Source organism: Carassius auratus, chromosome 37 (genome assembly GCF_003368295.1).
Source record: "Carassius auratus strain Wakin chromosome 37, ASM336829v1, whole genome shotgun sequence".
Lineage (NCBI taxonomy): Eukaryota > Metazoa > Chordata > Actinopteri > Cypriniformes > Cyprinidae > Carassius > Carassius auratus.
Genome location: NC_039279.1, coordinates 8,419,380 through 8,435,263, shown reverse-complemented (window position 1 = coordinate 8,435,263; position 15,884 = coordinate 8,419,380). Strand labels below are relative to the sequence as shown.

The following is a 15,884-nucleotide window of genomic DNA, read 5'->3' as shown; positions in this document are numbered from 1 at the left end:
ACGCAGTGAAATCAAATCAGCTATAAAACAAGGCATTACACAAATGAGGAACACGCTCAATTTCTACCTTATTGTACGATCTCAGATGTTTACTTTTAAGTTCACTTACTGCTGATAATAAAGGGGAGACGGACTCGAGTTAAAGTCTCCTCTAGCTCCTTTCATTCAAGCGGGAGGGCGCGCGCTGCTTACGTCACGCAAACACACACACATACTCAGGTCTCGGAAGCTTTTCATCCGTCATTCCTTTAGCAAAATCAAAGATTAAATAACTTGGTTTATGCTCACAATTTAGGTTAAACTGCCCGCAATCATTCTCCACCATTATAAATGTAAGGGAAACAGGTCAATTTAGCTCAAAGGGAATCATTTAAGATTTTAAAGGGAATTTGAACAGAATCACTGTTTCACGGCTGTTCACGGAGACGCGCCTGCGATTCAGTGAACGAGCCGTTTAACATCAAATCTGCGCTGGATACTAATATCCAAACTATAGTGAAAACACTATCAATTAGCACAGTAACAAGATCGGCAGTTTAAGACATTAACTTGTAAGCACAAAACACAAGATACTTCTCTTTTCAATATGAATAAGGCTTTATTAGATAAATCTAAGACATGTAAACTAATCAAACACATAAACGCACGCACACACACATTCACACAAGTTGCAGGAAGGTCGAAAGTTAGGGAAAGATGAGTTTAAGAGAATGGAAATATGTAATCCCAAGTTTACAGCAATACGTTAAATTGCATAGACATGAACAACCATCAATCACGTAATTAGCCTTTGAATTGAGTTCCTCAATGTGACTAAAATTATATTAGATACACCAGTACAACAAATATCTGGGGATACGTTGCCTTAGTTTCCTGTGAAAGGGACTCCCGTTGAAAGGGGTATCCCGGTGTCGCTGATTGGCTGGAAGTTCAGTAGTGAAGTGACGTCTTGGGAAGCCCGTGGTTGTTGGGCATTGGCTGACAGTGCAGAGTCGTGTGCGCTGGTCGAAGTTGAACGGGCATCCGAGGTCAGGCGTTGGAGACTCGACGTTACAAAACTTAACTCAGAACACAAAACTCTCAAACGGAAAAGAAAAGAAATAAAGTTTGACGAGACTAGGTTGTGTTCCTTCTCATAGTAGCAGCAGTAGGCAGGCACGCTGGAACCGCGCTCAAAGAACAATGACGACTAACCGCATGGCTAGATGCTTATAGCTAAAGCTAGGTAGCAAAGCTACAAGCTAAAAGCTAAGAGCAGGCATGACTGATAGCAGCAGCTAGACTAGAACTAAAAGCCGACTAAAAGCCGACATGGCTAATAGCAGCAGGCAGACTAAAAGCAAGGCATGACTAAAAGCGAAATTACATCGTGTCCAAAGTATTTAAAACTTCCTGTTGGCCACCCCTCAAATGTTGCCTTGACCAATCAGATATGTTCTTGAGTCTTGGGTATCATAAATCATTTGTTTATCTTACCAAGCATGTGGTTCTTGCCTCACAGGGTCTAATTTTGGACATGATTCCTATAACATGATTATGATATATTTTACAAATAAATGATTGTCAGGGCAATATCAAGCAAGAAAATTCAATCACACACATATCAAACACGACTATGTACCCTTCAGCTATACCATAGTCATTTAAAGAAAACATACACGATAAGTGATTATAACATGATAGTCAAATGTGTGGGTTACACGTAAATGAATATGGAGTTAAGCAATAGAATGATTCATTCATAAGTCTTTTTTAAGTTCATTCTGGTCCATATATAATGTATAAAAAGGGTTTCTTTGCCATTCTCTGGCAAAGGACTTTTCTGTGAAGACAAAGGTTTAAAGCCCTTCCCCCTTAGGAATTTCAGTCTGGTTTCACTGGCTGGGGGGGAAGTCAATGCAAGTATTTAACTTGATCTCCTGGGTTTACATGTGATGTCCAGCGTTGCATTCCAATCACGAACAATAAATTTGACAATCTCTTCTTTGAATTAAAATTGTCAATAATTGTTCTATTGGTGTTAATGTTGAAAGCTGTTGTGTGAACAAGTTGGTTGGTTGGTTATCTTGTTTGGTTCCTGTGGCACTAGAACTGATTTATGACTTCCTGAGGAATTCAGCTCATGTTTCAATGCACACAGCTCTGATAGACTCTTTGATTTGTCTGATTTGACTCATTTCTGCTACACTGTTTATCAAATTATATTTCACATAGTGACGCTTCGGGAAACTCAAATTTTCTGGTCAATGCACACAGTCTCCTACATAATTCATTTTTCTGGTAACTGGCTCCATTTGTGTGTGTACATCTCTCAGTGAGTGTGGTGCTGGCTCTATGCCGTGCTTTTGAGTCTAAAGGCAGATGCTAAGAGACAAGCCTTTACCTCAGCATCTACTCTGCACACACATTTTATACAAGGTCTGGAGCCGGCAGGAAAGTTTCCTCAATCCTTAGAGAATGCCTGTTACTGTCAAGCACACTCTCAAACCTTACATGCACACACACACACACACACACACACGTGTACACGCTGCTGTGTAGGCATTTGGTTTAGCAGGATGGCACAGACTGCCCCCTCACGTTCTAAAAAAAGAGATTGTTTTAGAGCCAATAGCAGTGTTTCTGCCAGTTAGCAAAACACGTCGTTCTCAGTGTATGTGTGTGAAATGTGTGTGTCATCTGTCCTTGAGTGATTGCTTTATTTGGCACATCTATTGTTGCTTTTCTGCTTCTCTGACCAGAGATACCTAAAGATTTGTTGATAGGTGTGTTGTCACTGTCGCACTGCTCGACCAGTTGGCAAAGAAGTGAGGCTGACTAACCTGTGTTTTTCAGCACCACAAAATGTAATAGATTATAGGGGCAGTCGTGGCCTAATGGTCAACGTGTAGGACTTGTAACCCAAAGGTCAAGGGTTCCAGTCTTGGTACCAGCAGAGATTGTAGATTGGGGGAATGAATGAACAGCGCTCTCTTCCACCCTCAATACCGCTACTGAGATGAAACACTTGAGCAAAGCACAGAACCCCCAACTGCTCCCCGGGTGCCGCAATGGCTGCCCACCAGGGCTGCACGATATTGGTAAAAAATGACATTGCGATATTTTATTTTTCTGCAATATATATTGCGATATGAAATCTGATCTATTTTTTTCTTACAAACAAAAATGGGGTGAGCAGATTTACATTCTCATTTTAAATGATTTAAACATCGACCCCATCGTGTCAATTGATTAATATGCGCAAGGTTGAGAGAGCAAGACAGCGCTCGTGTTGTTTGAAGCGCTCTCTCTTTCTGTCTCTCCCTCTGTCTCTCTCTCTCTCTCACGCACACTCTCTCTTGCTCTCACACTCTCTCTCTCGCTCGCTCTCTCTTTTGCGCGCTCTCTCTTTCACGTGCTCTTTCTTTCGCGCTTTCCGCGAATCACATTCGTCAAGGGCCGGGGAGTAGCTGGCCTGTACAGTTAATGAATAACGGATCAACTACGACAGCCTACATCGAACATCCTGCGATGTGACTATCGTGGATTCGTACATCGCGATATCGATGCTTAAATGGTACATCGTGCAGCCCTACAGCCCACTGCTCCGGGTGTGTGTTCACGGAGTGGGTGTGTAGGTGTGTTCACTACTCACTGCTGTGTGTGCACTTAGATGAGCACAAATTCCAAGTATGGGACTCCATATGGGACTATATATATTTATCTTGATGTATAGCCAAAGGCATGCGTCTTGAAGTTTCCATTTTACCACTTTACACCCCATTTAATGCATTATCCTCTAATTAGTCTATAAATGTTATTCAAGATTAACCATCATTAAATCAATGATGCTTGAGAGCATGTGAAAGCGTTCCTTCTCAGGTGATTTCAATGCAATTATTAGTTCAGACTACACAGAAGCATCATCAGGAACACAGGAGCCGCCACACAAGGCCATACATCAAGACTCCAGCATGACTCAGCTCTTAGCTGCAGACCCATGTTTAAGTGTTTGTGTGAGCATGCATATAATGGGCAAGACCCCAGGAATGTGGGGTCAGACTCCCAGCATGCTCGCTCAAGAGTCGATTAAACAAGGGCCCTTCAGCTTAATTACACCGAGGCCACATGTCAGTAGATTAGCTGATCACTGAGTGAAGCATTCTGAGTTAAATCAAAGAGCAGGAGTAGCAATCACACGGTTCCGTTCATCTTATTTAAGCTGATTTATTCTTCCCTTACTTTCATTACTTGCTCTCCTGCTTTCTTGCCACCTCTGCTGACTGCCTTCCAGTCACCTTCCCAAACCTCACGCCCATAGTGACTTCAGAAGTTTATTTTTCGAGTGAGTAAGAACTAGCTTTAAACAACCCTAATATTTGCCTTTAAGCAGACATTTAGCCCCGCCCCATACTCACACCATTGGTGGATCTTGTGTCGATTTCATAACTTCATATAATTTAAACCCATTTCATGAATAAAAGTATGTTCCAAACAAAATCACTTGATTAAGGCTATATTTGATGTTTGTCGGCAGTTTGGCACTATTACAGTTAAGTTTTATTTCAAATTGTCTTCAACCATATTGTTTAGTTTGTGGTAAACTAACTGTATCAGAGTGTTCCACAGATGTCTGGGCTGATTTCAAGCTTATTTGAGATGTGTGGAGAAGAACCAGGCATGTTCACGTTGTTTTTTTGTATTTATGTAAACACTACATGCCTGTTTGAAACTATTAAATGCATTAGGTTCAGGATTTAAGGGGTCATGGGGTTTTATATTTATGCAATCATAGCGCAAAAAATCATGGGCTCAATTCCTAGGGAACACAAACACACTGATAAAAAAAAGCACTGTAAGTCACTTTGAAAAAAAAACTTTTTTGTAGAGCTTACTCTGCAAAAAAAAAAAAAGAAGAAAAAAAAACATACTGCAAGTTTCCGAACTCCCCAGTAAAATATGAATAATCCTTTTCTACCCTTCTGAAATGCCAAGATTTGAAACTGGTAGAATCGTGACATCTCAATTGTTCTCGACACATGTGTGTCATCGTCATTTACAATCAAAAAAGTATGTTATGAACAACTGTCCATCAATCACAAGAGCGATATGCTGTTGGAGAAAAATGTCAAGTAAATCCGAAAAAAAAAAAAAAAAACCAAGATGTTGTTCTGCCAATGGATGCAAAGAAACCGCACTTTCAAAAACTTTGCATAGCCTTTATGAAGATCATGCCTAATGTTTATTTTTTACAAAAATAACATTTTGATGCCAGTTTTCTAAAACATCTTTTATTAAAATATCTGCCAGCGTTAAAAAAACACACACAACATGCTGTACAGAAGGGCGTGGATATGGTGCAGTGAAGTTTCAAAGCAGTGGGCTTTACTTCCATTTCTACAAGAGGCAAACGGAAAATTATTGTTTGTACAAATATTCAATATTTTTTGCCCTGTCTGTGCAAACTTTATGAATTTAACCTCATGAAACCTAACATAAACATCTGAAAGTGCATTTAATGACCCCTTTAATAGTAAATCTCAGTTACTCTGTGCATCTCTATCACCATCACCAGTGTTTTCACACGCTTTGTTGTACATCTTCATTGGACACATATCAGAAGAACAGCTTTAGACAACAGCGCCACCATCCCTCCAGCTAAAGTCACGTGCGCTTCAGGCTTGCAGACCGTTCGTCTCATCTACCCTTTCACACAGACATGCCAGCGCCATCCCAGACAAACACATAAAAAGTGTGAATGCACATTTACATACATTTAGCGGCATCCCTTCGGCTTCTTTCCTGCTTTGCTCTTTGCGAGCTTGCACGTGGCTTTGGTTCTGACATTAGCTTGGAGCTGCCAGATCACATTTAGACGGCGTCTAAAATAAGCTCATGTAAAGCTGGCAGAGAGAAGAGAGACAGTGGGGGAGAGAGAGAGAGAAACGGCAAACACACAATGAGGGATTTAGAAGGAAGGCAATGCAAGGTGGAGTGACTCCAAAACTTTCTTTTGCATAAGACTTCTCTTTGCAGCTTGACAGATCTGAAGACTGTCAGCTTCCTGCCGCTCAAATCACGACACGCTCCGCTACTGATTCTTAAAAAGCAAAGCCTTGATTTCAGCACTTCATTTTCTGGGAATAATTAATTCAGTCCCCCCTACAATTGGATTTACCTGGCATGTCTTTGAAATATTTCTTCAAAGTGTCTCTACAAATACATTTTTGTTTAGCAATGGATCGAAGGTGACGGTAGAAGAAAGATGTGACTGTTGTAATGGCTGTTTCACAAGAATAAATTACTATTTCATAATTTTAAACCTGTAATTTCATAACATAAATACAGCCTTGATCTGTCTACAAGAGGTTTCTTTAAAAACATTAAGAATTATTGGTCCCCAAACCTTTGAACAATGGTGTACTGCTGTGCATCTAAATTCAGTGTAAAGCACACAAACTTTCTTTTCACTTCTTCAGTGGAAACTCCCTCCGTCATTGTAGTTATTTATATTATTCCCTTCAATAAACCCACTGTCAGTGCTTGTACTGTGTTTGCCTCATCGTAGAAGATGAATGAAACCTTGATCGATATAAATATGCCACAGAGGTACAAAAAAGGTAAAAATAACCGGAGGTGACAGAACCGGTTGGCATGTTTATGGGTGCTGGCATATATCAGGCTCCATCTCTCTCGATTTATCACACGGCATGCCCAATCTGACCATCTCTCGCTCTTAACCCCGGATTACTGCCCGCGAGAAGGGATCACAACACCCAATCACAGACCATGGAAGGGATTATGAGCGAGAGAGACTATCTTTCATGAGGGATTCTTAGAAAAATTCATAAAGAACAGTCAGGGGAGATTCAGAGTTAGAGAGACAGCAGGCAGAGGGAAAAAAGAGAGGGAGGGTTGCCAAATGACAGAGAGAGAGAGAGCGCCCACTTATGCAAGAGAGGCATCAAAGAGAATTCAGTCAGACTGTGTTTATACGACTCACTCCGTTGATGTGGTGAAGAGTTATAATCCTGAAGAACAGCTGAGTGTTTCATCTTCATCATGCACATCCTCCAATCCCACTGCATTATCAGGTGAGACACTTCTCCTACCTGTATCGCTCTACAAGCCTAGTCCTGGTGCTCGAAAACCTGGAAATCAAAACCTGAGAAATGTATCAATATATCTGTAAAATAATAAAAAAGTAGATTACAATATTAATATTTGATTCTGTTACATATTATTTATTATAATTTCTATAAAATTATAAAAATTTTGAATGCATTTTTCCAGTTATGCTAAGATCTAAAGTATTTCATCAACTAGAAGCGGCTTGTGGCCAAGTGTAATCACTAAATATATTGTGTCCGTTAAGTTGGTAATAATAATACTGGTTATAATATGTGGTAGAAGTAGTAATTTGTTGTTATTGCTGTTGTTATTATTTAAAGTATGAGTGAAATGAAAAATCATGAAAAAAAAACCATGGTAATCCATTGGTATAAAGTGGGGAAAACCCGGAACAGATCATTTCCTGGTCAGCTAATCCAATTAAATATTTTCAGGTTCCTTTCTGTGGAGAAGGTTGCGCTAACTTCTTTTTTGGGATCTTCTGTGATGCATCAGTCGACTGATTTAGATTCTGACTGAATGTGCAGATTCCTTATACTTCGGAATCATTTTCAGAAGGTCCACCTTTGTTCCTAAAGGGTCCAAATGTGACCCTGGACTGCAAAACCAGTCTTAAATCGATGGGGTATATTTTTAGCAATAGCCAAAAATACATTGTTTGGGTCAAAATTATCGATTTTTCTTTTTGTGCCAAAAATCATTAGGGTATTGAGTAAAGATCATGTTCCATGAAGATGTTTTGTAAATTTCCTACCGTAAATATATCAAAACTTAATTATTGATCAGTAATATGTATTGCTAAGAACTTCATTTGGAACTTCAAAGGCAATTTTTCTTTGCACCCTCAGATTCCAGGATTTCAATATTGGCCAATTATTGTCCTATCCTAACAAACTATACATCAATGGAAAGCTTATTTATCCAGCTTTCAGAAAATGTATACATCTCAATTTAAAATAATTAAGACTTAAGACTTTTTTAAAAGTTACCACCGCAGTGACAGCTTTTGTACCTTTTTTTTTCTGAAAGTGTGTGAATTAAATGAGAAACTGTTTCATCAGTATCATCAGCTCAGACAGATTATGAGCTGGTTGTTTGACGCTTTGTGTGCAAAACGATGGATGCTCATTCCCGGCTCGTATCACGGTATTACTGTGCAAGCTGCAGCCTGTCCTCTCAGATGTTATAGCGCTTGTCCTCTGTCCCTTTAATGGGAAAGTTGTGTAGCTCTTCCATTCGGATCTGGAATAATTTATGTTTCTGCAGAGAGCAAGTGCTGTTATTTATTTATTTATTTGATTCCCCCCTCCCATCCATTTCTGACTAGGCAAAATCCTCTGAGGTTTCTTTTTATAGCGAGTGTCAGAGTGGAAAAAAGCCCTTGCTGCTTTTATCTTTCTTTATGCCTCTGTCTTCCCATCTGCCTATCTTTCTATTGCACTGTATATCTGTTCATCTTATGACGGGATCTTTGCCCATTGCTTTTGTCATGATGGAACTGAGTAAATGAATCTTGTAATTTGTCTTCTTTGACACACCTCAAGTAATCAATAATCTGGAGCCTGTCTGAAATGTGAAATCTGGGATGCCTGTGTTTGACTTTTGATGGTACGTTCGTGTTTTCTTTGTGACAAGTATGTTCTCACGGGGGCAACAGATGATTGACAGCTGTGTTGGTAAAACCATCCGCGACAGAAAGTCAGAGTGATTGTGTCAAATACAACACGGCTTTAGAGTGACATTTCCGTGTGCCTGAGAGAACGAGAGGGAAAAATGTCCAGGGGCTTCTGTGTCCTGACTGAACCTCAGTCAGACATATAAATGACATTCATAAATGATGCTCTACAGCTGCAGAATCAATACAGCAAATGACAAAAACAATGTGACGAGCAAAAGAACACCTGTAGCCAGTATTAGACTTTGAACTTTTTTATAATCTTTTCCCTGTGGCTTTGAACAAAGATGGCCTTCTTTGTGTTTATGTGTGTGACATGGCAGAGCTTGAGGGAGCACATCACATGAACCTTGTTTTGTGTTCTCTTGGTAATTTCCAGAAGATTATATCAATTGAGAAAAGGGCAAACTCAAGACACTACCAAAAAGTATTATTGGGATTCTTAAAGTGCGTTCGAATACCACATAAATACCTTAGTACTAGGGCCGGGACTCGATTAAAAAAATTAATCTAATTAATTAGAGGCTTTGTAATTAATTAATCGAAATTAATCGCATTTTAATCGCATATAAATATTTGACCTGAGAACAGTGAGAAGTAATTTTTTTCACGTGGATTTATAGTATACCATTGAATAATGACTGAATACATAAGCTTAAGCAACAAAATATTGTTTATTTTTGTTCAACAAAGTCTAGCAGACCAGTGCAATTTTTTGCCATGAAGTGTAGAAATAGCATATTTAGAAACAATTTAGAAATAGTACATTTCAGAAATTCAGGAAGCTTATAGGTGCTGGAACCTTCTGTAAAGTGTTTTTTAAGTAAAACACAATACTGTCAATTACATTTAGAACATTGGAAACACTGACTATTAGAAAACATCTCTCTGTTTCTTCAGAGGCCATAACATACTAAGTCCAACTCTCAATAACCTTGGCCTAAACAATAAAAGAGTTCAACATAAACTGTTGCACCAACAAAATAATACATAGTTCAACATAAAGTGTAAAGTCCACGCTAGCTGCTATATGTTTTGCGTTGAGGTGATACTTGAGGCTCGATGTGCTGCTGCGGTGATATTAAAGAGTATAGATACTCTCTGGTGATATGCGAACGCTAGTTGGTGCTTCAGTATAATCGGTCCGCCGAAACTCGTCCAGTGAGAAACGTTCCGCGGTGCAAAAATAAGTTATTAAAAATGCGGGAATTTTTCTGTAATTAATTAATCTTAGTTAACGCGTTATTTTTTGTGTAATTAATTAATCTCAATTAACGCGTTAAAGTCCCGGCCCTACTTAGTACATTATAGTAGGCTAGCAAAGTGCTACAGTATTACTGTATTTCCTGATACTGTTCCTCCACAGTATTTTTGTAAGCATAATGGCAGTTGTTATGTAGCAGGAAAGATGTCCATCTATACAGCTTTTGATGTTTCAAATAATTTTTATGCCGTTATGCATTTTTTCCATCAAAAACCAGCTCATGATCTTGCATATATACAGTGGCCTCCATAAGAATTGGAACAGTAAAGACAAAATTGTTCTGTTTGCTGTGGAGTCAAGAAATCTGTAAATATGATTAATATTCTATGGGTTGCAGACTCACTGCTCTGATTGCATGCAAGGGATCTGCAACTAAATATTAGCTTTTAATCTTTTACATCGGCTTTAATTTCAACTGTTCCAATACTTATGCTCACATCAAATGGTGGGATGCACTCTAAAAGTGCTGTCCTTTTTATTTGGTATAACATGTATGTGTCGAAAATGTGACATTCTGTCGTTTTGTCGTATATTCATCTTTTAATCATATTTGCAGATGTCTTGACTCCACAGCAGAGAAAGCAATTTTGTCTTTACTGTTCCAATACTTGTGGAGGGCACTGTACTTATTAGTATGTTAGTATAATGTTGACGTTTGCTGAGGTTTAAAATAGCTCTCCCTTAAGAAATCGAACTCTTTTTGATATATATTTAAAGAGGCTTGCATTAGCGTTGGCAGCAGCAAAGCCATTGAAGCGCTGTTGACAGATTTGCCTACATTATTTGGACACTTTGTTACATAACTTTATTTTTCCCAGTGTAGAGCTGAGCTACTTCAGCCCTTTAATCACAGCCAGCCTCGATGTACCCAGAGACTGTGGCATTCACAAGTATATGTTGCTGGAGCTCATAGAGTGGCTGTATAAGTCTGATCACTGTCTCATTGGTAGTTGCTGCATTGCATCATTGCTCATTGGCCCCGCTCAGCTTTGTTACATCAGCAACTCTCTCGGTCTCTCTTGATTCCGGAAATTGCCAGCTCTCATTGATTAATTAATGATGTTCAGTCATTTTAGTCAATGTTCCTGCCTCTTCAGTCATAATGGGCGTTCCTACTGCTGGATGACCTAATGTTATTGGTGGGCTGCAAAACTTGTTGATCAGAAGTGGGGTATATTAAGAATTTGATGTCATTTTAAAATAAGATCATAACAATGTATAATTGTAAGAAATTACTTCCAGACATTTTTTTAATTACTAGACACATAATCTTGATATTTGTCTTAATATTTGAGTTTTTGTTTTTTATTTGTTTGAGTTTGGTTTTTATCGTTTTTGTTTTGTTTTGTTTTGGGTAGTATTCAAAGACAATAATCTGTGTTTTATGTGATTTTTTTTTTTTTTAATGAATAGTGGGACTACTTTTTAAAAAAATATTCAGAAGCCCTTTAATTTATTTTTTAATAGTAAAATTAATTTGAAAATGACTTCCTGGCACTTTATCATGGTTAAATAATTGTTTTTAAATTGTTTGGTGTTTTATTATTATTATTATTGCAATGATTTAATTTTTAAAGAATTTTAAATATTTTTAGTTTAATAATTACTATTATTGTGACAGCTTCCAGTTGCTAAATCACTGCTTTTGTTTATATATTGTGCTGTGGGCCTTTATCATTTTATTATGTATTTTAAAATCAATTAGAAAGTTTGAAGGACATTAAGAAGAGAGAAGGGGTGTGGGCTCAGTCCTTTGTCAGGAACACGTGCACCGAGTCTCTCAAAGCTGCCTGTATTTGCAACCTTCTTTTTTGTGATCCTCACTCCTTGTAATCAAAATGACAGGGTTGTCATGTTGTTGGAGCACTTGGAGCTGAATGTGTGCTTGTTAAAAATATAAAGTGATACCACAGGGAATTGCAGCCATCGAATCAGCACAAAGCACACTTCCTGTGCGCCATCTTTGTTGAGTGTACTAATATCATCCTCTTTCTCTCTGTTTCTCTCCTCTATTTTATTTTCCAGGTGGCTCGATGGCCCGAAAAGGAAGAGAAAGAACAGTCAATGTTCGGTGAAGAGCATGTCTGGTAAGATGTCTAATAGAAGACACGAATGCTCTTGCCTAGAGCTGCACAAGTATGCTTACACTCCTCTGACATCCCATAATGCATCACTGATTACACATTTCTGAGAAACACACGAGAAACCCAGAAGGAGAGAAGGCTTTTCAGTTGCCCCGTGATCTTCCTCTAAACAACTCCAGCATCAGTTAGCTCAATAGACTTGTTGTTATGTGATGTTCTGGCGATACTCCTTCAGGATATCATAACTCACATTCAAACGATTGCTCTTCCAGACTAATGGGCTGTGTAAGGATTAGCGTTGTATTAGTGGAAGGAGTGGCTGTTCAGTTGAGGAAGTTCGGTAACGTGGTTTGATGTACTGTACATTTATTCAGGACACCCCATCTCTGCTTGGTTTAGATCCATCAGGTTTCCAGTAGCCGCATTTTTATGCCTGTCACTGCTGCTCTGTTTCATTCATTCATAAACTAGATTAGTCCCAACATCGACTCTTACCTATTAGTTTTACAAAGCTGGTGCTGTCACATACACTTGGGAACGAAAGACGCTTGAGCAGTGTTTAGGGTTTCATTTTGTACAAAGGAAATGTTGTTAGAAAAGAATGACAGTTAAGTAGTTTAAAACAAGTCTACAAAACTTATCCCAATAAAAATGCCATACTTTACATCGTCTGCATTTTTTTATTTAGCCCTATATTTTAGTTTAAAGAATGGTGAAAGTAAAATAGCTAGTACTTTTTAGCTAGTACACACACACAAATCCTACTGATTTAAAAACAGATATGGATAGAATGGAAGATTAATCACACATTGGATTGTAATAAAATCTAAATTTATTGATTTTAATAAGGATTAGGGTTTTACTGAATGAAACATACATAGTGAGTTAACCCCTTAAAACCTACTAATATACAGTACAAACCAGACCTTAAGTCAGTGAAAAACATTTATTTATTTAAAATTTGTATTTTTTTCCCCTTCTGTTGAAATGTTTGGAGTCAGTTTTATCCAAAAGGATGCATTAAATTTACCAAAAATGGCAGTACAGACATTAAAAAAGATTTCTGTTTCAGGTTAATGCTGTTTTTGCTCTTTCTATTCTTTAAAGAATCCTAAATATCATCACTATTTGTACTGAAAGATTTGAATTGAAACTGTTTTCAAGATTGATAATAATAATAATGTGTCTTGAGTACCAAATCAGTAGATTACAATGATTTCTAAATTAATAGAAAACCTTTTTTTTTATTGTAGTAATATTTCATAATATTACTCTGTTTACTGTTTTTTATTTATTTATTTATTCATTTATTTATGTATTATTATTAGTAGTAGTAGTAGTAGTAATAGTAGTAGTAGTAGTATAAGGGACTTCTTCAAAAACTTATTAAAAATCTTACCGACTTCAAACTTTTGAATGGTAATGTACTGTATATTTAGTAAATCAGTGGGCAGTGGGCTATTTTTCCTTTCTGTAAACCACAGCATGTAACCCAATCAGTAATGAGTTTCTTATCTATGAAAGGGCTTCACACATTAACATGTAGTGTAGCTTAAGATGATAGACTTTTCAGAAACACGTGGAGGATCGTAATTACTGTCAAGTGACACTCTCAGAGTCACTCAGGGCTCTTCAGGGCTTTCACCAATCAAGGTTAACAAGAATAGGCTTTAAATAGATACTCAGGTCTGAATTTGAAATAATGTTTTTTTTTTTTTTTTTTTTTTTTTTTTACATTTTCCAGTTTCTGCTTCAAGTTAATTTACACACATTTTAGGAAAAACAATCTAGAAATTACGAACAGCTTCTTTGCATTTTAATCTAGGAACATTTTTTATATCTAATATTTATTGTGGTGTTGATTTTACTGATGTCTGCACTTGTCTGTTGTTGTGAGTTGACATTAGAGTTGTGTGTGTGTGTGTGTGGCAGGGTACATCCCCAGCTATCTGGAGAAGGATGAGCCGTGTGTTGTGTGTGGAGACAAAGCTACCGGCTATCACTACCGCTGCATCACCTGCGAGGGCTGTAAGGTAGGACATCTCTGCTATCACATGTGAACAGTGATATCTTTTAACAGACAACTCAGCCCCTCACGTATATTTGCAGACTAGAATCTCACTCCAGGTCTGATCTGTTCCACAAAACATCCTATCATTCTCAAACCTGTCAAATCACAAGCCTAAAAACTGTGTCAACCATCTTATCCACTGTCTGTCTTTGTTCATGAAGGGAGTGAACTATGAGGGACAACTGTGGATGTGGATGTCTTTGACTGTGACTTTAAGAGCTCTCAGGGCTTGCAAATTCCATCACTGCAATAAAAAACAATATATATTAAAAAAAAAAAAAAAAAAAAAAAAAAAAAAAATATATATATATATATATATATATATATATATAGATTATATTTTACCATTTTGATAATATAGATATAATTTATTAGTATAATTTATGTAATATATCTAGGTTTTTGAAAGCAGTATTTAATGCATTAATATCTGAACAAAACTACAGTAAATTTTGTGTGTAAATAATTATGTACCCATATATATATATTAAATAGATACTCAGATATATATATATATATATATATATATATATATATATATATATATATATATATATAAGGAAAACAAAATAGCATACTTTTTATTTTATTGTGATGTGTTTTATTTTTATTTTGTTTCAAATTTCCCGATTAAGGGAATGCACTCAATAGAATATTTGCTCTTGCTGTATTGAATTTAACTGATTAAAACTAATTTTTACTGATATATAGTTTTTAGTGACTACTGAAATATTAGCACTTTTTGATCACTACTAAAAAAACAAGAATAATTGAATTGGGTGAAAAACGTGACAATTGTATCTTGAATATATTTTAAACTTCTTTTTCTCACATCACTGGCAAATAGTTGTTTTGTTTCATTTTTTCACCTTGTATTATACACAGTTTTTCTTTTCAAAAGGATATTTAGATATTTTTACAGCAAAACGAGACAAAAAGGATTTTGCCGTCCCACATTTGAAGCACAGATTGTGACGGATAACATTGGTCTGACTCCCTGCATCTGAACACACTCCTTATCCTCCTTACTCTCTCGGTCTCTCAGGGATTCTTCAGGCGCACCATCCAGAAGAACCTCCACCCCTCTTACTCCTGCAAGTATGATAGCTGTTGCATCATCGACAAGATCACCCGCAACCAGTGCCAGCTGTGCCGCTTCAAGAAATGCATCGCCGTGGGCATGGCCATGGATCGTGAGTAACCTCGTGCACTCTCATGCAAATAACATACAAAATCCCGAACATGCAAAACCGCACACAGACAAATGAAAACGCATGAGGGGACCTCAAATCAAGTCTCTTATAACAAAAGTTCTATCCTAACCTAAGTTAATATAATTTGTAATAAAAAATTATTAAATGACAAAATAATTCAAAATTCTCACTTGGTTGACCTCACCACTGGATCACAAACTCAGCCCCGCTCCTTACAAACACAAACGCATGCTGGCAGCGATGGTGCATTAATCTTATGCAAACTGAAGTCTCAGTCTGGGGTTCCCCTTACATGTGTCCATACGCCTCACATATGTACAGCACATGTTCAAGCCAGACCACATTTCTTCTTCCTCTGACACTCCCTCTCTTCTATAATGTTTTATGGATGTCTCGTTTCTACTTTGATCCCTCCCCGATGCACTTACTGATTCTGTCCCGTCCGTTCTGCACCGCAGAATCATTT

At 37.5% G+C, this 15,884-nt stretch overlaps 1 protein-coding gene across 4 annotated transcripts in view; it reads left to right on the top strand.

The window, feature by feature from the left end:
* LOC113056082 (thyroid hormone receptor alpha-like) overlaps positions 1-15,884 on the top strand; it is a 128,242-nt gene that overhangs the window by 103,240 nt on the left and 9,118 nt on the right. For 3 of the 4 annotated variants that reach the window (XM_026222567.1, XM_026222568.1, XM_026222569.1), the window contains 3 exons: positions 12,075-12,136; positions 14,066-14,166; positions 15,250-15,397. In XM_026222567.1, coding sequence (XP_026078352.1) covers positions 12,075-12,136; positions 14,066-14,166; positions 15,250-15,397 — 311 coding nt within the window. Of the gene's footprint in view, positions 1-6,365; positions 7,074-12,074; positions 12,137-14,065; positions 14,167-15,249; positions 15,398-15,884 lie in introns of those variants that run through there. The other variant, XM_026222570.1, reaches the window with a different exon arrangement.